The sequence below is a fragment of the Pseudorasbora parva genome, chromosome 4, assembly GCF_024679245.1.
Source record: "Pseudorasbora parva isolate DD20220531a chromosome 4, ASM2467924v1, whole genome shotgun sequence".
Lineage (NCBI taxonomy): Eukaryota > Metazoa > Chordata > Actinopteri > Cypriniformes > Gobionidae > Pseudorasbora > Pseudorasbora parva.
This window is the reverse complement of record NC_090175.1, coordinates 48,850,604-48,874,723: the sequence shown is the minus strand read 5'-3', so window position 1 is coordinate 48,874,723 and position 24,120 is coordinate 48,850,604. Positions and strand designations below refer to the sequence as shown.

General features: G+C 36.2%; 1 protein-coding gene across 1 annotated transcript; it reads right to left on the bottom strand.

Moving 5' to 3' along the window:
* Positions 1-1,879: 1,879 nt before the first annotated feature.
* Positions 1,880-19,103, bottom strand: micall2b (mical-like 2b). The gene is made up of 17 exons (XM_067442827.1): positions 18,808-19,103; positions 18,008-18,056; positions 15,997-16,138; positions 15,106-15,254; positions 14,730-14,860; positions 13,413-14,072; positions 11,290-11,616; positions 10,932-11,098; positions 9,769-9,817; positions 9,076-9,266; positions 7,802-7,860; positions 7,353-7,470; positions 5,847-5,949; positions 5,675-5,748; positions 5,345-5,459; positions 4,029-4,075; positions 1,880-2,886 (listed from the first exon to the last, which is right to left on the bottom strand). The coding sequence occupies exons 1-17, from the start codon at positions 18,948-18,950 to the stop codon at positions 2,801-2,803; spliced, it is 2,610 nt and encodes an 869-aa protein (XP_067298928.1). The 5' UTR covers positions 18,951-19,103; the 3' UTR covers positions 1,880-2,800.
* Between the last annotated feature and the right edge of the window lie 5,017 nt (positions 19,104-24,120).

The following is a 24,120-nucleotide window of genomic DNA, read 5'->3' as shown; positions in this document are numbered from 1 at the left end:
CCAGGCTTTATCCTAAACTAGGCTAGCGGTGGATGCGTCAGACAGAGTTATGGCACGCACAGAGATGAGAATGGTATGTATGGACTTATCTAACTCTGGGTGATAAAGCTAAAGTGAATGAATAAGCTAAAAGTCCTCCCCCAAAAATTGGTGCATTCTTTTAAAAACAAATGTGAAAAACATATTTGCTAAAGCAACCAACACCAGCTGCTTCTTCAAGTCTTTTATCTTGACTCAGGTTTCACTTGAGTGGATGACTACATCAGAAAAGCCATTCATATAGAGCTGGTTATGTGATTAAAAAAAAAAGAAACAAGGATGACATATTGGTTTACAAATCATGCACTATGGAAAAAGTGTTTTGAGGTCACAACACCTATTCTAAAAGGAACCGCACAAAACAGCAACATGAACACAATCTGTTAAACGTCTCTTTTTGTGTTCCACAGAGGAACTAAAAAAAGGTTTGAAATTTTTTCGCAGAATTCTCGTTTTTAACAGGCTAAACAAGATCACAAACCTATATTCATCACTCAATTCAAGAAGCAAACAAACACTCTTAGCATAAATGCATATCAAAAGCAGTGGCTCATGTAAAGCTCAATAGGGTGTCCTCAGTTGTAGGCACTTTCAGTGGATCAGATGGAAGGAAACACAGGTAATCCACTCGCCATATCAGCGCTGACAGAGCATCAACACGTACATTAGCATATGTTAGCATTCCCATTCTTGTGGCCTCGCATGCTCTATAATCTGTGTCGCAGCAGATTTCTTCATCGAACGACAAAGCCAAACAGAGACAGAACCGGAATAAATTTGTATGCATTAGAAGCCCACAAACACATGCTGCGAGACAAATGCTAACATACATTATTGAGACGAATCTTGGTCAAGTAAGTGTGTACACAGACACATAGTGTACTGAGTCAGTTTCATAGGGATTCCCCATAATAAGACCAAGCATTCAGTTTATTATAATCTGCAGTTATGAGTTCTCCAAGAGTGTTTACACTCACCTGTTGTTTAAAGCATCTAAGTGATATTCTATGATATATCTTCAACACAGGAGGAGACAGAGGCCAACAGCTGTGAGGATCAAAACGTTATATTACCTAATGGAGCATTTTTTCCCCAGTGTCTACATGCACAACTGTGCCAAAAGTTTGGTGTCAGATGTTTTTTAAAAGAAATGTGTACTTTTATTCAGCAAGGACTCATTATTCATTGATTAAAAGTCACAGTGAAGGCCTTTACCTGGTTACAAAAAAAGTTATATTTCAAATAAATTAGGTTCTTAACCATTTATCAAAGAATAATGAAAAAAAAAGTATAAATTATTGAAACTGATAAGATGACATGCTTCTTTAGAAGCAAATCAGCATATGAGTGATTTCTGAAGGATCATGTGACACTGAAGACTGGAGAAAATCCAGCTTTGCCTTTCACACTAATACATTTTTCAAATATTAAAATAAACAAGAGTTAGAAGTAACATTTTGCTTAAAAGACTTTTTTAAAATATTTAAATACAAAAATGAATATACATTTTACAGACTCCAAACTTGAAATGGTAGTGTATATAAATTATAACTTTACAATTAAAGGCATTTTGCCATTATATACAAAGGGCATAAAGTAGCCTTTTAACTTATTTAGAATAACAGAGGCCCAGATTACGGTTTTCTGGTGAAATAACAATGGCCATTCCTAAATTTAAAGGTTTTTTTTTTTTGCATTCATCATTTAAAATGGAATTTTATTTGTTGGAAACAAATTTGTCTTGTTAATGGAAAATAATTAAATAGTGCTGCACATAAGAGAAAAGGTGTAATAATTATATCTAATAACTGCAGATGGACTAAAAAGAAAAGCATTCACATTGATTATTAAACATTTATTGTACACAGTATAAAGGTTTGAAAATAAACGTTGGGTACCGGGTAAAAACCCCTTTTGGCTTAAAATTAAACTAAAAACTGTTTTGGTATAAATACTTAAAACAGTTTGTTACACATTCTAAGATACCTCTGATCAAATACAGCGAAAAGAGAAAGGAAACAAAGTGCAGATCATATGCAGACAATTCATATTTATGGAAAAAACTATTTAAAAAAAAAAGCAGCTACCTGGACAGTGGTTAAAAGCATAAAACCTAGTTCCGTAGCAACATTACTGACTCATAAATGAACAATCCTAAATCATTTCTTAAAAAGACCCTATTAAATCAGTGCTCTCACAGAGAAATTAGACAGCTAACAGTGTCCCATTGCTGAAACCAGTCACTGTCTGCCCCCTGCTGCTGAGACAGTGTAAGTGTGTCAGGTTAATAGAGCATTCATATTATTCAAGAAAGAAATATATTCCCAACTAAAAATACATGGAAATAAAAAAGAAGAAGAAGAAGAAAAAACAAAAAAAAGAGTCAAGCATCAGAGTGAATATAATACAGTCGGACCTTAACCTGTCCATTTCAGCGTTGATCCAATATGAATCAATATGACGTAAATACTTTCCTTTCTCTTAACACAGTCCAATTCCCAAATGAAACACTGACTGAGAGAAACAATCTACATTATTCAACAGATTCAAGTGCAAAACGATTGCTAACAAATGCACAAATCACACCCACAAAGAGAGGAGATGAGGAGACAGATGAAAAATGTGCAAAAGTGTGTGAAAAAAAAACAGTGCGACAATACATGATGTGATTTCACAAAAATTGTGATTTGACCTCAAACTGCAGCAGAAACATTCGGCCTGAGACAAAACACACACACACGCACACACACCTCCATGAGGATCAGTCTTCAGCAGACGGCCGTTTACTTTTCATGCTAAACCACCGGGATATGGAAGATTTTCTTTTGACTTTTTCTTTCTTCATATCTGCAAACGGTAGAGCACAACCCATATTAACGGCAAGGTACATAAAGTTCATTTCAAGAGGTCGTTTTCTAACGGTGACCACAGTTTTATTTGGTTCCACAGAACATTGGTAACAGCTTCCAGGGCTTTCAGAGCATTTTTGTCATGAATTGCAAATGGTTATGACTTTTGCCCGCATTTATGCGTTGGTTTAATTGGGTTGGTAAATTATACATTTTCTCATAACTCATTTTAGCATTGAAAAGGCAAACCAATCATTAGCCAAGGCTAGATACCTATAGTTTCCATTAGTGATCGTTAAATCAAAACTGGTTGCATTACTCAAAACATGGAATATATAAACAGGCATTGAGTAATTACTCCCAAGATTCATAGCATTGAGTTGGTGGGTGGAGAGTTGAACAGGTGCTAGTTATTCCAAAGAGAAAACTTTAGTTTTACCATCAGCGATAGAAACTAATAAAACAGAACTGCTGGGTTAAAAGTGCAAACAATAGTGCGCAATTAATTCATGTTTTTAATTAGAAAACTTTCCTAGCTTTCCAGATTTAGCACATCAGATACCAATGCCTTTAAATTACATTAAGTGAGTACAATCTTGTGCAGTCAACTTTACTAAAAGGGTTTACGATTACTTACTAAATATTTCTGTTTATATTGTTATGTTGACTAAAATCAGACACTAAACATTACCAATAATAATCCACTGTGCCATCATTGAACAAATGGTGACAATAAACAATTGCCTCTCTGTTGCCAGCCTCTTATTATTTGCAAACAGGAAGGGATGTTCATTTCGAATCCTCTAACAGAATGGACTATAATAAATAGAGTTGGCTGCAAATTTCTGCCTCTTTAAAATCAGAGCCAGCTGGTGCATTGTAATCAGTTTCTAGCTAGGGAAATGTAATCTAATCTACTGTATGAGAAATGCTGAGGAAATTTGTGGCAATTTATGTTAAATTCCTTAAATTATTATTTATTGTTAAAGGTTTAATATTTAGTACCTTTGCTTTATGTAATCATTTTCAAAGGCTAATTGGGGGGGGGGGGGGGATGGGTGTACACAATAATGTAGCTTTCCATTTTCCATGCTACATTTTTTCATTCTCATGTTTTGACGCTACATAAATCAAACTCACCAAGATTCTGCATCATCTTATTCAGCTGCTCATCCTCCTCTTCCTCCCTGTGGATGAAAGAGTAAAAACATCAGCACGTCATATGTAAAGGTGTTATGCATTAAATAGCAGTCTGGTTAAATATAAACAACCAAGCAAATAAATGAACGTTATTCAAGTATACCCATATTTATTTATACCTTGGATACTTGGCCATATTGTGCATATTATAATAAAGCAAAATACTTTTAATTTCTTCTTCAAAATTAAGGTGTGCTGTGGTATCTGGCACCAAGATGTAAGCAGCAGATCCTTTAAGTCCTGTAAGTTGTGAGGTGGGGCCCCCATGGATCAGACGTCTGGATTGAGATCTGGGAAGTCTGGAGGACCATTCCTGAACCATTTTTGCTTTGTGGCGGGGCACATTACCGTGCTGAAAGATGCCACAGCCACCAGGGAATACTGTTTCAATGAAAGGGTGTATATGGTCTGCAGCATTGCTTAGGTAGTGGTACATGTCAAGTGCCAAAGTAACATCCACATGGATGGAGGACCCAATGTTTGCCAGCAGAACATTGCCCAAAGCATCACACTGCCTCCACCTGCTTGCCACCTTCCCATAGTGCATCCTGGTGCCATGTGTTCCACAGGTAAGTGACCACAAGCACCCGGCCATCCATGTAATGTTAAAGAAAGCGCGATTTATCAGACCAGGCCACCTTCTTCCATTGCTCTGTGGTCCAGTTCTGATGCTCACTGCTGGCAATGGACAGGGTTCAGCATGGGCACCCTGACTGGTCTGTAGCTATACACTCCTATACAAAACAAACTGTGATGCACTGTGTATTCTGACACCTTTCTATCAGAACCAGCATTAACTTTGTGAGAAATTTGAGCTACAGTAGCGACGTCTGTTTGACCGGACAACACGGGACAGCCTTTGCTTCCCACATGGATTAATGAGCCTTGGCAGCCCAATGACCCTGTCGCCGGTTCACCAGTTTCTTTCTTGGACCACTTTAGATAGATACTGACCACTGCAGACCGGGAACACCCCACAACAGCTGCAGTTTTGGAGATGCTCTGACCCAGTCGTCTAACCATGATAATTTGGCCCACTCAAATCCTTAAGCTTGTCCATTTTTCCTGCTTTGTTGAAACGTTGTTGAAATATATCAAGTTGAGTATAACAAATATGTGCTGCCTAATATATTCCACACACTAACAGGTGCTCTGATGAAGCGATAATCAGTGTTATTCACTTCACCTGTCACTGGTCATAATGTTATGCCTGATTGATGTATCATATCACATGTAATATTTGTGAGCTATATTACCTCAGTCGGTCTTCATCCAGCCCTTCTACTATGGCATTCCGGTCATTCACTATCTCCACAAGTTTGGCCATCAGCTCTTCCTCTCGTTTACGATCACGATAGGTCTTTAGATTATCTACAGGACACACAAATTATTTTATAGCTAGATTAGATTTTACTTTGAAAGAGATATGACGCACTTAAGCCTTTAAAACAAAAGTAGACATTGGTCTCCACAAATCTTCTTTAGTATCTTGAATTGCAGTGACCACAGAAAGTATCAATGCCATAGCGTTATACAAACAAAATATTAAACCAAGTCGATGATAGACTTTCTAGTGTCGTAAAAACCTGGTTTCTCTATCAGTCTCCTGAGCTCTGCCTCAACACTGGGCTGCTCTTCTTCGAGATCCTGCGTCTTGGCACTAAAATAGCACAAATAAGAAATAATAACACTGTTTAATACACAGAGCATTTACAAATACGAGATATTCACCATCAGCTTTCAACAGTTTGCACATACATGTAAACAAGCTCGGATTCACGTCTCAAGTAGACCTGCTTGTTTCTGATGAGGGTAAACCAGTCCACCATTAAATCATTCATTAATGTGTCCTCTTCTCCTTCTAAAGAGAAAAAAAGAAAAGAAAGATTAATTTACATATGGTTTCATTATTTTGCCAACAAATTCAAAATGAAAGAGCTGAGAATCTACATTTGTAATATTTGTCTCCATCTGCTGGAGCACCGGAGGACGACATCAGTCTCTGAATGGTTGTTTTAAAGGTGCACTATGTAGTATTTTTGCAGTAAAATATCCAAAAACCACCAGGCCAGTGTAATATATTTTGTTCAGTTGAGTTCTTACAATATCCCAATTGTAAATTTGTAAACTGTGAGAAAATTGCTATTTTAACCAAGGAACCGGGACGTCTGAGAATAACGGCTGAGGAAGACGCCTGTCAATTGCGTCATATCTGCGCTACCCTCGGTTTACTACCCGACGACTGTGTCCGAGCGCCATAATAAAAGTCCCGCTGCTCGCAAGGCGTGTATGCGTAACAATCGCTTCGGAGGCCTTGCTCAGCTCAACAACACTCGGTCCTGCTCTGCTTCATACTACAGTAACGTTAATAATCACATTCATGAACATGATTTCTGCCAGAAACTTATTTTCCATCGGCTGTGAGGTGAAGACCACATGTCCCAAGATTCTGCACTCAAACTTGGCGTCATAAAACTACGCCTTTGTTTTGAAAAGGCGCCATCTAGCAGACAGAAGTGTTACATAGTGCAGCTTTAATACGCATGTTTAAATAATGCTTAGACCACCGAAACAGATGTCTCCAATAAACCAAATAACTTCCCCTCACTCTTGCAGCAACATCTCTTCTGATCACGCATCTCTCCGAGAGAGAGAGATGTCAAATTTGTCATGAACATATGATTCGTTATATTAGAAACACCCTTACAGCAGCATTACTTCAGTGTTTTTTTTTTTTTGTAATTTACTGGTATGGTAATATACAATATATAGTGTTATAAATGTATATTACATCTTTTAAAGGGATAGTTCACCAAAAAATAGTAATGCTGTCATTATTTACTCACGCCCAAGTCTTTCCAAACATGTATGAGTTTCTTTCTTCTGCTGAACACAAAGGAAGATATTCTGAACAATGTTGGTAACAAGCTGACGACAGCCACTGACAATAGTAGAGTAAAAAATAATACTATTGAAGTCAATGGGTGCCATCAACTGTTTGGCATTCTTCAAAATATCTTATGTGTTCAGCAGAAGAAAGAAACTCATAGAAGTTTGGAACAACACGAGGGTGAGTAAATGATAACAGAGTTTTATTTTGCAAATATTTTTATTTTGCAAAAGAATGTGGCAAAGAAAAAATTATTTTAATGAGAAGAGGATATGACAAAAGGCATGCATCTCTATGCATCCCTTTATTTTATTTTATTTTTTATTAACTGTAAAAGGTAAGCAGTTTTTTTAGTGTGTGTGTTTTGTACAGACCCTCATCACTTTGTCGGAGTTGTTTTTCCAGCTCTACTCCTCTTTTCTCCAGCTCATTCATATTCATCTCAATTTCCCTCAGTTCTTTCTGAATGTCGTCTTTTGGAATGTAACCCGGCTAAAGAAAACAGACACACAATGTCAAATGTGAACTTCAGCACAAATTACTCTGTACAGATCCTTAGTGGTTTATTTACTCCTTTCAGGGCTTTTTTTAGTCTATCTGAGGAACTGAATAGATGGTTCAAAAGTCTGGGCTTACTATGAAGTCACTATTTTGATTCTAGCAGTCTATTCAAAGATAACTGTGCCCCAAAGGGTCCTTTTGACTCTCCAAAACAGTCTAAATAAGCCCCTTGACAAAATAATCCCTCAACACTCGCATACATCAGTGCAGACAGAAATACACAAGACCAGATAACACATGTAATTATTGTTTTGACACACACCTTGTGCAATTTGTGAGTTTCAGTCCCTGAGGGACTAACAGGAGATACACTGCTGGAGTCTGGAAGACAGATGAAAACACAGATGAACTGAGAAATGGAGAAACTAAAAAACAAATACAGTGCTCCTTTATACATGTTAATGCAATTAATATTAATGTTAATTTATAAAAGCAAATTTTGCTGTACCTGGCACCCTTAAAGAAAGGATCATGGTATAACCTTTGTTTTTGGACAATATTTAATTTAATTTGACTACATTAAGCTGATATTCTTTGAAATAATTTGAAGGACTGTGTGGATCACTATACTATGCGTGAATATAATGTTTTTGTATACACTGCAAAATGATCCGCAAAATCAGTATCTTGATCTTGTTTCACAGGAAGCAACATGCATTTACATGAGAAGCAAAATTGTACTAGTTTTCAGCAGTGTTGTTATTGTTAACTAAAACCACATTGTTTTCAGTAATTGTAATAAAACTAAAATACAGAAAAAAAAATATTACATGAAAAAAATGTATGCGTAAAAACCTTTAAAGAAAAACTGAAATGTTGCATTGGGAACTAATTGAAATAAATCATTTGAAGTACTAAAATGACTAAAACTGAAATACAAACTAAAGGAAAAATGACAATCCCGTAAGATTTCTAAAACTTCAAAATGTAAACTGAAAGCATAAAAAATGGATCATTCTAAAAAAATGATTTCTATAATAGTATATAAATAATAGGGAAACACAGAGTAAGTATTCTTTTCAGAGTAAGTATATATTCTTGGTTGTGGGTTTTGTAAGCATTCATTTATATACCTATTTTTTTATAAGCACAACCCTCACATTATATTTTTTATTATAAACCCACATATTTTCAAGCTTTAAAGCTGCTGTCCGTATCTTTTTTTGGATTCAAGATTTACAAAAGTTACATGATGAGAATATATAACATGAATCCATTTACCAAACCGTGTTTTTGTCTTACCATGAATCATTATGGTACACTTATAATAAGTGTTTATATTGGGACTATTTCAGGCCGGCCTGGTAGGAACCGCTGCGGAGGAGCACAGTCCCTGCGTGACTCGCCATAGACATAAACAGAGACAAGTAGCTCCGGCTACAATGTTCTTCCACAAGACACATGCAGTTCTGTTTATTGATATTTAAGTTACGGACTGCAGCTTTAAGAATGGCTTTGCAATGGATATATTGATTTTTTTTTTTTTATTGCTCTCAAAATTTTGCCAGATTTCTTCACATTTTCCTAAGGCCTTACCACTTGGTTTAGGCCCGTTGTTTATCGGGCTAGGGGAGGGCCCTTTGGGGGAGGTGATGCTGGTGGAGATTTTGGCGGTAGATGGAGCAGGAAGGGATGTGGTGGTCACTCCCAGACCTGATGTCTGCAGAGAAGCTGCTGCATCCGGCTTCTTGGATGGTGATGCGTTGCATTCTATATTACTGGGAGTTCTAATAAAAAGGAAACAAGAGAAAGATATTCAACTTTTCTGCTGTGTTTCTGAGCCACTTAATGTTTAGCATCTCTTCTCTCACCTCTGACAGGTGAAAGTTTAGGAGGGTGGGGCAGGAATTTAAAGGGGAATTTACAGGTCAAAGATCTTCATGGGGGAAGTGCATACACACTGAGCTCTATCGCTCTGGGGACTTTCAGATACGACCCACCGCTGGTCTTACTGGGCGCAGCAGGTTTATACGCCCATCAAGAAAACCAATCACAATAGAGTTTGAAGAAGAGGGAGGGACAGACCTTCTGGAGAATTAAGTGGTTAATCAATGAAGATGATTTAGTTAGGGAAATCATATAGAGAAGATGATAATAAATGATTTTACTGAGAAAGAACATGACATAAAATGATTTGTCTATTTATACTATGCTAAAGAACAAGACAGTATTAGTAAAAAGATCAGAAGCTGGTTTCATATGGAGAAGACAGAAAATGAACAAACTTACTTCACAGGCTTGAGCATGGACCTCCATCCAGATGGAGCGGCATCATTTTCTGAAATTACAATCAAAAATGTAATTATATCTAAATGGCTTATAAAGTTTACACACATCTTTTTACACCTTCAAAAATTGACTGAGCAGAAAGTTAGTTATTAAATTATTTTTAAATGTGATTTATCCAGGCAGGATATGGTCCTCCTTCAGCTTACTTGTTGGTTTCATAATAACATTCATATCAATAAAATAAATCAGTATTAATGAATAAGAAATTAATACTTTTATTACAGAAAGGATAATTTCAATATCTATTATGTTACAAAGATTGTAAATACATTCTGTTTCATTAATCCAGTCTTCAGTGTCACACTGCCCTTCAGAAACCATTCTAATATGATGATTTTTTGCTCGAGAATAAAATCTTAATATTAATCACTTTTGAAAACAGTTGGGCTCCTTAATATTTTTGTGGAAACTAACATACATTTTTTAAGGATTTTTTGATTTGTGGAACTTTCAAAAGGACAGTTTATTTGAATGATATTTATAACATTACAAAAGAGTTGTCAATTTTAAACAATGTAACACATCCTTGTTAAATAAAAGTATTAATTTCTGTAATAATAATAATAGTTTAAAAAAAACAGACCCCAGACATCTTTGTAACATCATACATATCTTTACTCTCAGCTGATCATTTTAATGCATCCTTTCTCTAATAAAAGTATATATTTTTTAATACTGCTATGCTGTAAGTCAAAAATCTGATTTGATTGATAAGAATGCTATTCTAATCTAAGACCAACAAGGAAGCTGGTGTATGAACATCAAACAAAGTATAATAACTGGAGATTTCCTTCTCATTTTTAAAATATCTGCTGCCCTCTGACCCTTTTTTCAAAAGAAGTTTAACAACAGTGTATTTTATACTTCATAATCCTCAAATATTATATAAAATAGCTGCTGATTCTGGTTTTGAACATATCCTACTTTAAAGTCACTGTAAAGTAAGGATTTTAAGCATCTATATTAAAATAACATGTCAAAAGGTACAGAAAAAAAATCAAATCAGTCACACAAAACCATCTCTGCAAACAACCAATAAGCCCAAGCTCTGTAAATGATCAGTGTATGAAGTGACAGTGTATTGGTGAGTTTGTCTTCCTCACCCTTGCTGTTGGACGACAGCGTGCTCACAGGCCTGGATAAGGTTTTATCTTTGATCCAGGCTGGCGCTGTAGCAGCGGGGGCAGTAGGTTTCACATCGATATCCTGGGCTTTGAGACGCACCTTACCAAAGGGGCCTTTAGCACCCGATTCCACAGGGGAAACATTACTATGGAAACCAATGTGAGAGGAGTATGTGTTAATGGATGTTCCACGTTGACAAACACTTCAACATGGAATTAAACAATACTGGACAGTACACAGAGGCTATAATTCTGTTTAATGACACTTCCACCATATAAAACCAACTGACACAAAGGCCAAATATGTAAACGCTTTATATAGGTGAATGTAGCTCACCTTCCGCTTGCTTTCAGCCCAGCTGGATTCAGAGACGAGCTGTTATTGTTATTATTTTTTTCCACCTTCACCATCTTCCCAATCACAGCCTTGGCCTTCTCCTTTTCATTCTCCTTCTCTTTTTCAGTGTCCTGTGCTTTTGCCCAGTCTCCCACCCGTAGCAGGACTCTGTTTTTACCCGTTCCGGCTCCTGCAGCGACTCTAGGCGTTGTACTCTCTGTTGTAGAAGTAACACTTACTGTACTCACAGATGTAGTTGAAGTGTGTGATGAGGTGCTCTTACTGTCAGACACAGTGCTGATGGGACTACAGCTGGACTCAAAGAATCTAACCAAGAAAAGAAAAACAATATTAAGTTTCTGGTCAGTACAAAAAGGTGGACATTGTCAAGTTATGGTGGATAAACAATAAATGGCCAACATTGATAAAAAAACAAACAACAACAACAACAACAACACTAAAATCATTAGGCTTAAAGGGATAGTTCACCCAAAATTTTTAATTTGATGGTTATCTGCTTCCCCAGGGCTTCTAAGATATAGGTGACTTTGTTTCAAAGTAAGTGAGGTCAATGTACATGATAAAGCGTAGAGATGCACAAGAAATCACTTTCAGCGCTTGCATAAACAACACCATATCACACCAATGATCAATGTACATTGATCTCACTTACCGGAAGTGATCGCATGCTGAAGGCTGTTGGACATAGTGGTGTATTAGAATTAGAGGTTAAAAATTATGAAGACTGTTTCTTGCACCAACAGATCGTTGCATTATGCATACATGCATTATACGACTGACAGAACGCAACGGTTGGAGTTAAAAAATCTTAATTTGTGTTCTACTGAAGAAACAGTCACCTATATCTTTGATGTTCTGGGGGTAAGCAGAAAACATCAAATTTCCATTTTTGTGTGAACTATCCCTTTAAGGGTACAGCTCCAACAATGTTAAAAAAAAATGTAATTACTTTTGCATTTTTGAAAAGTTTAGTGTGCAGACGACAACTTTTTCAAAATGATCCCCATTCACCCAGATATGCAAAAAATGCCTAAAAAGGCTACGTTATGCTAGCAGGCCAATAGTTGGCAGTCACTTTGTAAAGAAACACTACACGCCTATAGACTGAACACATGAACATTATGTCAACCAGTTTTTAAAAGTTTGCTTTTTCGGGCCCCAAATCGCAGTCCAAATGAATTGCCAAAACACACACGTTTTCCATTTTCAATTGAAAGCGCTGTCGTTAAAAAAAAAAAACAACCTAAATGCTTACTGGTAAGTGAGTTTAAACATCACAATGTTAGATGACAGTAAAAGGAAATCTAGAAATATATAAATTGGGGAAATTAGTATGCACGATTAAATATCCAATTCTGATCGATACCAATAAATTGAAAGTTGTAATTAGCAGACATGATACTAATATATTATGCATCTCTAAATATTCTTTGAAATACATTACAACAATCTGATATAATTTTTTCTCAAAAACCACCCATATTTTGTGTAACTTAACACAATTATAGTACTATATTTCAGATTAGCTGAAATTGTCATTTTGATATGCATTTAGTGATTTTTTTTTTTTTCATTTATTTAATATTTTTTAATTCTACAGTATATATAGTTTTCATTTATTTTTATGAGTTTAAGTTATTTTGGTGGTTCGGCTTGACTTTAAATATTTTTATTTTACATTAAAGCTGCTGTCCGCAACTGAGAATTAGAATGTACAAGATGAATCCATTTTCCAAACAGTGTTTTTGTCTTACCCTGAATCATTATGGCACACTTATAATAAGTGTTTATATTGGGATATTTCAAATCGGTCTGGTAGGTACCGCTGCGGAGGAGCACAGTCCCTGCGTGACTCGCCATAGACATACACTGAGACAAGTAGCTCCGGCTGCAATGTTCTTCCACAAGTCACATGCAGGTCTGTTTATTAACCACTAGAGAGCAAAAAGTTACGGACTGCAGCTTTAACAATATTGATCGAAAATACACAAGAAACACACTAATGTTTCTAGTCAGTCAGTTCTAGTCACAAACTATAATTTACCCAAAATATAACAACTTCACAAATAGAATATCAGAATACTGAACTGAAAGACGTTCACCTCTTTCTGGCGTCTTGAATCTGTACACTGTTGCTTACAGCTTTAAGAGGCTCTGTGGGTGTTCTGGGGTGAAAAGAGGTTTTCACAGTTGTTGTCTCTGGTATAGGTGTTGTTTTTGGTGCTGGTGTGAGTTTAACTGCTGGAGTAGGCGTTATAGCTAATCCACGGGTGGGTGTACGGTCACTTTTATTGTCCAGAAAACCAGGTTTAGATGCGATAGGTGTTAAACCAGCTTTTCCGGTACCTCCACCTGCTGCATTCTGGTCAGTCTTGGTTATGAAGGTAGACTTCGGTGGAGTCACTGTGATGTGTGTGGTCGGCGCTGTGATGCGTGTGGTCGGCGCTGTGACGCGTGTGGTCGGCGTTGTGACGTGTGTGGTCGGCGCTGTGACGCGTGTGGTCGGCGTTGTGACGCGTGTGGTCGGCGTTGTGACGCGTGTGGTCGGCGTTGTGACGCGTGTGGTCGGCGTTGTGACGCGTGTGGTCGGCGTTGTGACGCGTGTGGTCGGCGCTATGATGCGTGTGGTCGGCGCTATGATGCGTGTGGTTGGCGGGGTTAGAGACTTTTCGGTGCTTGTGTGTGTCTTGCAGATGAAAGTGCCCGGTTCTTTTCCAGCCTTGTATGTGCCAGAGAGAAGAATAGTGGAACACTCTCTGCATCTGTTAAAAAGGGAGGTTGAAATTAACAAAAACACTTTGAAACACCAATCCAGTCTTAAACACAGAGGAAACAGGGTTTGTGATTTGCAATTGCTGGTCCCAAACTCTGGAAAAGAGTTTCACATTCGAGGCCCTCATTTCACGTTAGCACTTTCTATTTAGATTTTTATCATATAACTTGCCAATTTTCATCAGCTATTATCTTTGAATCTTCTCTGCCTCTGTAAGTGCATCTTATGTTTGTTTGGTTCATATACCTTTATTGTATAGAACTTCTCGGTTGTTCTTAAATGTGCTATATAAAATACATATTGTGTTGTATTATATTGTCCAAAAAGTCTAAAGGGGTATTTGCATTGGATAGCTCTATGATCTTATCTTCACTCCCTTTCCGTCATGCATATCAAGTTATCAGATGACACAAAAAAAGGAACTTAGTTCACAACAAAAAGCAACTATTAAAGCAAAACTGACAGCTATTACAACAGCATTTTCCACATTACAATGCACACATTAAATTATTGTGATGATAATTCAAGTATGATTCACTAGTCATGTGGGGTGGATTGCATTTGCAGAGATGTGTATTTTTGCCCTTAAACTTAAAAATAAATTAATAAAAGGATCAGTGGCTCAAACAAAACATTAGTGACTTACTTAAAGCAGCTCCTGTGGTACAGTTTCCCATCTACTAGGTGGCGCTGCACAAGGTGAACATGTTGGTTACAAACACTACAGCTGCTGCTCAGAGTTCCTGATTTATTGGCACGTTCAGCCAAAACTTCTCTCTGGAAATGATAAGACAAGACAAAAAAAAGACAAAAAGATTAATTAGTCACAGCGCAAACACCTCAATATAGGTATATATACATTAATCAAGTGATCATTAATTATGTGCAAAACATTGTTTATATTCATCTCAGAATAATGTAACCTAATACAAGTGCAGGGTAAAAATGCTTGTGTCCTTGTACAGAACTGTCAAACAGTTCAAAGTTCCTATATGAGATGGCAGATAAATTACATATCATACCTTATTTTCATTTGCCGGTTTCGGCACCTTAATCTCTGTGGCTGGTTTAGGTGAGGTGAAAACTTTAGCAGTAACAGGTTGGTTCTTCTTCTCAGATGGTGCTTCATTAGACTCTTCGGCTGGTCTTTTAATCCCCGCCATACCTCCACCTGCACATCCAAAGACAGAAAGGTTTTATCAATGCTATAAAGTACTACATGATAAACATTTTTAAAGAGGACCTATTATACTTTTTTACATTTTTGCAACTTTCTTGCAATGTTGCTGTTTGAGCATGACAGAGATCTGCAAAGTTACAAAGTGGTCATTTCAAAGAGTCATTCTCTATATCAGTGCGCACGCCTTGATAGTTTTCCTGTCTTGAGTTTTCCTGTCTCATAGTCTTGAGTTTTCCTGGACGAGTTGCGTGCATTAGTAGTCTGTTGAAACTTGTGGTTATGGAAAGGGGAGTGAGATTTCGAAAAAGTTGACCAGCCACAACACTGGTTCATCCAACCAATCGGAATGAGGGGCTTCAAAAAGACAGGAACTAAACAAGGCTGCGCATCCCAAAAACAGCATCAGCCCAAGTAGATTGTAGAACCGATACCACCAATGCTGTTCGATCACCTTAACTGATGATGATTTTTAGAAACTCAGCCCAGAGCATTACTGACAGACTGGGAAGAGTGAGCGCTTCAACACTGTAAAATATGTGGAAAATAATGTGTTTTTTGAACATTCAAAAGCCCCAATACATCATCGAGACTGTAAAATGGTATAAAAGGCCCTCTTTAAGTAATGGTGTAATTTATGCTACACTAGTTACACCAAATAGAATCACAAATTGGGGAGATAACAGCTATGCAGGGACAGCACTGATATTTCTGTGTGTGTGTACGCATGCCTTACTAGGAGAACGTCCATGGAAATAATTGTAGTACTGGGACACATAGGTCAGAATGCTGAGCCGATCAGGCACTTTTAGAGCCACCATGTCTTCGGCATCCAGCAGGGCAGGTATACCTAACTCCTTCTCTGCCACCTCAAAAGCCTGGTAAAAAAAATTAAACAAAAAAACTTGTGTAACTTGTGTATCTTGGTGTAAAAATTTCACATGTGGGATTTAGCTATCAGCATTAAGGGTGTTTTAGTGTGTGCACGCATGCATAATATCTCATTACAAATAAAAACTATATTTCTGCTTTTATCAGCCATTACACAATATATTGATTGACATTAGCTAGCTACTAAAACTGAGTAAGTTATGGAAGTTTTCTTTGTTAAATGTTTGGTCAGTTTTATTCTATTTATAAATGTGTGAATCTCACTAGATCAACTTTTAACACATATCTTATGTATAGTTCACAATGTTACAATGATGAACAGTTAGGTAAAAGTTTGTAATTTGTGGTGATTTTCCATCCAGAGGGGAACCATAATTCCTCAATGCCATTATGCGCACACAAAAATGTGAACTTGGCCTGAATTTCTTTGGGCGAAAAAAAACTTTGATCAAAAATAAACAAGAGCAGACATGACCAAGGAGAGAGAAATTAAAGTGAGAAAAACAAATTGAGATAAAATCTAGATGGAGAGGAATAAGGGGAGGCATTTCTCTGTACAAATTCATTTGAGAACTCACAGAACAGGAAATGCAATTCAAAGACCACAAATCTAAACGTAAACACTGGGAATCACTACCGATCATTACTAACACTTCCATGTCAAAGTTACAGTTAGCTAATAACCGAGATTGTTAAGACTTATTTATTTTGTACACAGTGTATTATATACATACATTTGCTCCTTTTTTTTTAAATTTTAGCACAGCAATGAGATGGCACAAATCATTTAATTAATTTGGAGCCATTGTGTGTGACAAAACGTTGAGCTCTTATTTAGCGCCACGTTACTATTTACTTTATACTGAATCTCCACCCTGTAAATCATCTTATCTTATCTTAACACTTTCACTTTCTCCTCTCACTCATAGGATCTGTTTGGAAAGAGAATGTCTTCCTTACATACCCATAAAGCTATTCATTGGCTTTTCTTATGCAGATATTTCATTATTGTATTCTCTCTTTCACAACAATGCCCTTTTAAACATTTTTCTCTTTTCCGTGGAAACAGGAAAGCAAGTGTGTGCAGATGATGATTTATAATGGTCTACAACAGCACAACATGTGATTCAGCTGCCTCAGAAACAGATTGAAACCACAAGAATAGGCCTTGAGTATGCATCCAGTGTGTCACAGGCACAGCTTGGCTGTGGTCAACCACACAAGGGTCAAATAGCTCCATGAGAGGTCTAGGAAACATACTAACTGTTAAAATGACGGGGTTGTACTCTTGGAATGAAGGCATTTCCCAAAAACTTAAGTTGTTGATCTGCTCTCTTACAAATAAAGAACCAAAAAGTTTACTAGCTGAGGCTATAATAGAGCATTTTTATATTTAACAAAGAATTTTTATTTTCTAGTTCTTTAGAAAAATATGTTTATGGGAATGCTTTAAACTTCTTTAGATTTTTATGTCTTCACATTAAGAAAAAAAAGATTATTTTAAAAGGTTATACTGCTTATTGACAGTTTATTTTTTTATGAATCAGAAATCGTCCTTCTTTGGGATTACTGCAAAAAATCTTTTGGAACCTTTATTTTTAAGAGTGAATGGTACCAAATGTTAATCTGCTTTTACATATTGCGGATGAGCACTTCGAAGGGCTGTTAGTCATATCAGGAAAAGTGTATTGTATAACTAGTGTGGAGATGGTTATGATATTAGAAGATAACCTAAGTTTGAACCTAGGTAACCTACATGTAAATGTGTTATTTTACTACTATATGGATAAAATTACACATGTAAAATGTTATGGTAAAGTTGATAAAGAGATCATATAAAGTGAACAAAATCTTACCCGTTGATTGTTTTCATATACATTTTCCTTGCTCAAAGAGTCAAAGTCTCTGCAAGAGGGCAAAGTGAATGAGTGAAGAGAAAGGGATTTTCCCATACCAAATATTAACAATGTAAATCTAGCTGACACTAATACAAACACAAAATCACAAGTATGCATGCCATGTCAACACACCACACACACACACACACACACACACACACACACACACACACACACACACACACACACAGTTACAAATGTTACAAAACATTGAATAAACACAACAGTTTGAGTATTTCAAGCACAAAATCTGTTGTCCATGATGTAAAAAAGTTTTTTAAAATGTTTTAAAAGTTAATGTCATCCAAAAGTTCCAGAATTATCATTAAAACATCTAATCTGAAAAAGTTTCAATATTCATGTGCAGTGCATAATGTAAGTTCTAAAAAGTCTAATGTTCTGGTCCTTAAAAATTAAAAAAGAAGTGAACTTAACATTTAATAATGGTAGCCTGCCAATGTTCTCCTCATAAATTCTAAAAGTTCTCACCATAATTCAAAAGTAATAGTAACTTTTACTGATGTTACCCACATTCTAAATGTTCTAAAGTGTGTTATGCCCTCGTCCCAAGTTCAAAATGTCTTTTGTTTTGAAACACAATTCTAAATGTTTTAAAAGTATGATATGAGGTATAAACTGTAAACGACCTCTTCGTTTGAATGTTTAGCATTTATATGCTCGTCTAAAGTTTAGAAACAGCTTTTCTCAGCACAATGCAACGCCGAACCGCGCGTTGTTCTATGGGGGGTGTTACTTACATCAACTCCGGTCTGTATTTGTGAATTAGAGCGCAAAAAGCCAAACCGTCCCGGAAAGATGTGGTCATGTTGGTGATCGACACGTCCCGGTATCCTTCACACTGGATTTTACACCACTGTTGAAGCGCTTTTACAGCAGCCATGGTGCGAACGCGATTGTACTTGAAATTGAACACGGATTCTAAAACTGCCTCCTTGTAATGCGGTGTACAAGCGAGGCGAACGCTGAATGTGGAACGCTTTTGGTTCACCCACACTAACTGATTTCCCCGTCAGCTGAAGTTGAGAAACCCATGAAAATCCTGAGAGGAGTTATGACGTGTTCATGGGTGGAGTTAAGCGTTTTTAAAAGACTTCCCATACAGAAAAGTAGGCTAATGGACCTGGTGATGGTAGCAGATGGTAACGTCATGGTTTGATATCAATGTTATTTCCATATTAATGTTCTAAGCCCTTATAAAAAGTACCAAAACATTTGCTATATTATTTAGTTACAATTAACATCAAACCAGGTGCAAGCAAATTATCCTTTAATCTTTGTGTGTGTGCGTGTGCGTGTGTGTGTGTGTGTGTGGTAAGTTCACACAGGTGATTAGATGAGAATGCTAGCCTACACAAAGACTATAGGCATAGCCTACTGAATATATCGATTTATCCTTGAAAGAGACTTTGGTTACTTAGCCTACCTTTGACAACCAGAAAGTGTTTTTTGTTTTGTTTTCCACAACCTTATTTTGGAAATGTTCCATGCTACCATTCTTCATACTACCATTCCTTAAAGGGGTCATGAACTGAGATATCAAATTTCAGATCCTTGATCCTTTGACAATAAGAGGTCCTGATGAGATACTCCTTGAGATAATGAGAATATCCTGTAAGTTTCAGAAATGAAAACATCATTGTTAGTCTAAAAACAGCTTTTATTTTAACCAATCCCAGTGAAAAACTTCTTGTGAAATGTGCCTATCTATGATGTAATAATGCAACTAAAGACCGCCCCAGCAGATGATGATCAACCACCTCATCATCACAACTTTGGCCCCGCCCACTGGCGTGTTAGTGAGATGATGAGGAGAGGAGTGCGAAACAGGATCAGTGCACTAAAATTAACATTACCTTCCAAAGGATCCTAATGCTAAGAAAGTGGTTATTTATTTTCACAATATGAATGTCTCAGTTGAGCATTATTTTACTTGTATGCAGTACATTTCACTGTGGATTCTTTGGTAAATCAGTCAGCAATTTTGGCGCAAGCCTTACAAACAGACTTTTGCGACATGGATTCGACAGCAATACAAAAAGTAACCTTGTTACTTCTAATGCCTGATCTGTGACCAGTACTTTAAAGTAATGATTCATGTACAGTGTCAGATGTTCTTAGTCTGTGTATCAGTAAATCAAACTAGTGACTAAACGGTCAACTTCAAATTGTTTCTCTTATTATAATGAAGATAATCTGTTATTTAAACTCGTATTAAATTATATATAGAAGGCGATCAAAGAAAGCTCCCTTCAATCGCTGACGCTGTCAATCAAACAGCGCAAGTTTATCAGTGACTGAGTTCTGGACTTGCAGCAAAACTCCAATTAAAATCAACAAATCTCTTATTTACATTGTGTTTGTTATTTATAATGAACACATTCCTAAAAAAAAAAAAAAAAAAAAAAAATGAACACATTCATTAGTGTGCAGAAATCAACACTGCAGAAAGTTGCAATGACAAGATCGTTGCATTAATGCGCTCAGCGTGTCTGTGATCGGCTACAATACTCATAACTGCAGCGACGATCAAAATATTATGATAGATCTAAATATAATGCTATAATCAACACTTTTCACAATTAGTTAACCTTGAGAGCTGTAATAGTAAAAATGACTATGTACTGTAATGCTAAATGTTTGAGTGAGTTAAACATGTAATACTTATTTAATATGCAAAGATGTCAGCCAATCACAGCAGTGGGCGTTTACACTGATGTCTGACAGCAGACACGCCCCTTCAAACACACCGTTCAAATCAGAGGGCTAAAAAAAATACCTTTTATTTCTAAATTATTTACAATATTACAATATACAATATTTGATGTAAAAATCATACTAGCATTACCTATAATTGCACCCCAGAAAACATTATAAAACAATGCACAGTATGCACAAATGCCACTTTGTCTGTTTTTCTTGTTTGCTTTTTTTGTGTGCAAAGTGTGCAGTTAGTCCAAATGCTTTGTGTTGTCTTTAAAACAATGCACAGTGTAAGACTAAAATTGAATTTGGTAGTGTACATACTTTATATTTCTGTAACCACCTGTGAGTCTATATTCCTTTAGCATGGGCGTAGATTACGCGGGGGACGGGGGGGACGTGTCCCCCTCACTTTTAATAAAATGTATTTTCGTCCCCCGCACTTTTACTGGGTCTCACCGATCCTAGTCGACCCGCTCCGAGCGGGATCCGAACCGGCGTTACCCTGCGCGGGGGCGGCCAAGTTAACAGGGACGCTAAAAACAGATTTCTTTAATCTGGGTTGATTGCGCGCTTCTTGAGGTCACGGGCAAGTGTATTTACATTGAAACCAATGTGAATACATCAAGATTTAAATTCAGAGACAAAAAATTATCTATGCATGACCTGTCATTTTATTCGCGTCTAAATATGAGGGCGCTCTCACAGAATGTCAAAAGCGGATTCGTAGAGGTAATATCCAGTCACGCTGGAGCTGCAGCTGAAGGAAAACAATCGTTATGATGATGAAACGTGACGACGACAATCAGACGAGTGCGACCGACCATATATGCTTTATGTGTGTTTTTCAAGTCATCTCAAGGCTATTTATTGACAATAAAGTATAGGCTATCATATGAATAATGCAGCTTTTAAGGTTTAGTATCTTCTGCTCAAGGCTGCATTTATGTAATCAAAAATAGTTCAAACAGTAATATTTTGAAATATTATTACAAATTAAAACAGCTTTTTTCCTATGTGAATATAGTAATTTATTCCTGTGATCAAAACTGAATTTATCATCATTACTCCAGTCTTCAGTGCCACATGATCCTTCAATAATCACTCTCATATGATGATTTTATAATCAAGAAACATTTATGATTATTATCTGTGTTGAAAACAGTTGTGCTGCTTAAAAATGTTGTGGAAACCATGATAGCCTACATGTTATTTTTCAGTATTCTTTAATGAATAGAAAGTTCAATGGACAGCATTTATTTGCATTCATTAAATAAATTATTATCTTTTGTAATATTAAAAATATCACTTGTGATCAATTTACTGCATGTCTGATCAACAAAAGTATTAATTTCTCTCTTTTTTTAATTTTACCACAAATGTTTAGATGATTTCCACAAAAATTAAGCAGCACCATGAGCAGCACAACTGATAATAATCATAAATCTGTGTTGATCATCAGATCCTCATTTGAGAATGATTAGTCAAGGATCATGTGACACTGAAGACTGAAGTAATGATGATAAATTCAGCTTTGATCACAGGAATAAATCACACTTTACTATATATTCACATCGAGAACAGCTGGTTTACATCAGAATATATCTATATTTTTTTTACATTGCACAAAATCTATGGAGTCTTAATGCACAAGTGTTTGTAGTATATAAACCAATCATAAAATTGGCACAAAAAATAGGAGAATAATATTATAGATATTAATTAGTGGTTATTGTTCAGCAGTGTATTTGATATCTTGCCCAATTAAAAGCAAGAGATGCAATAAATGATATTGGTCCAAAAAAAAAAAAAAAATTCTGTCCCCCTCACTTCTGAAAAGATGGCTACGCCCCTGCCTTTAGGTGCATTATTGCAGGTCAGTGTTCATACGCAGGCGGTGTTCATTATGTTCTTATGGGTGTGTCTCTGTATGTGTAGTTGGACGTGTCTAATCTTGCTGAGTCACACTGAAGGAAATAAAATAAAAAATCCAGGCTTGCACTTTAGACATGATTGACCTTTAACTAGATTTGGTCTATATATAGTATATATTTGAGGTATAAACAGACTTTAAACCGGGACTTTCGTACGCATTTGTTCATATTTAATTATCAACATGTGTCGACGTTTATTAAGTCTTTGCTCTTGAATAAATTATTGAATGAATAAACTTTCACAATAAATCATACAGAATTTAGAATATATACAAAAATATATATTAAAGAATGTGTCAAACATTTGAAGAATTTGAATGGTTGTCATTCTTCATTTGACCAATAGACGTCAGTAAGAGACCAAATTATAATTGGGTAGTTGCCATAAATGGTAATTTGATATAGGCCTGAACTGAACTGTATACAAAAAGCTCCATGAAAGGCCTCTAAATGAAAGACGTCCACAATCATGATAATAACTTGGTATTTACATAACACATTTGTTATGTTAAGAGTACTACTGTCCTCGCACAAGGACATTCTATTTTAGTGAATTTCTCTCCATATGCCACAGTTTGGATGTCCTGTAAAGAGCAGATTCAGGGATTTTCAGAGATTTCCCCAGGACAAACACTTCCCCCTGGTCTTTAAAAATTACAGTGCGGTCCAATTTAACACTCTAATGGAAATATGATAATATTTTGTAATTATCATTTAAATCTGACATTTCAAATGGTTTGTAATAAATAAAGATCTCAGAAAATATGAAAATATAATGGGGTTTCTAATCAAAAAAATTAATTTAATTTCAAAACAGGGCATTGAATTCCTATGTCCTCACTATAGACACTGGCATGCTTATTTTGGGAGACACACCAAGTGATAGGGAAAGAAATTAAATAAGCCTATCAATGTTTGAATAATATATTATTATGAAAATATCAACAAATTACTCATTACATGTTACTCCAAGAATACATCAATATACAAATAAGAGACCATGATGCATTGCATGAATAGGAAAAAAACACTTATAGTCATTTTTCCCACATAGTAGTAGTAGTACTTTATTAATCCCAGTTGGGAAATTAAATGTATATAAGTAAAATGGTCTATCAATAAATTCTGTTATAACTTTGTTTTTGCCTATATGTCTTTTTTATTGATGTGCTACGAACGAGGACATGAATAACACATAAATACCCCCCCCCCCCCCCCCCCCCATTTGTTTCTTATGCTTTAAAAACAATGTAGCGACATAAAAAAATACTTAAATTCTTTATTTTCCTGTGTCTAAGAAGGTTAAACGCTTTTGGTTTTCACTTATCCACACCAGGTGATTTTTAAAAAAATATTTATTTATTTATTGTTTTTTTTTTTTATTACCATTTTCACCATCTGAAGATCCCGCGATGT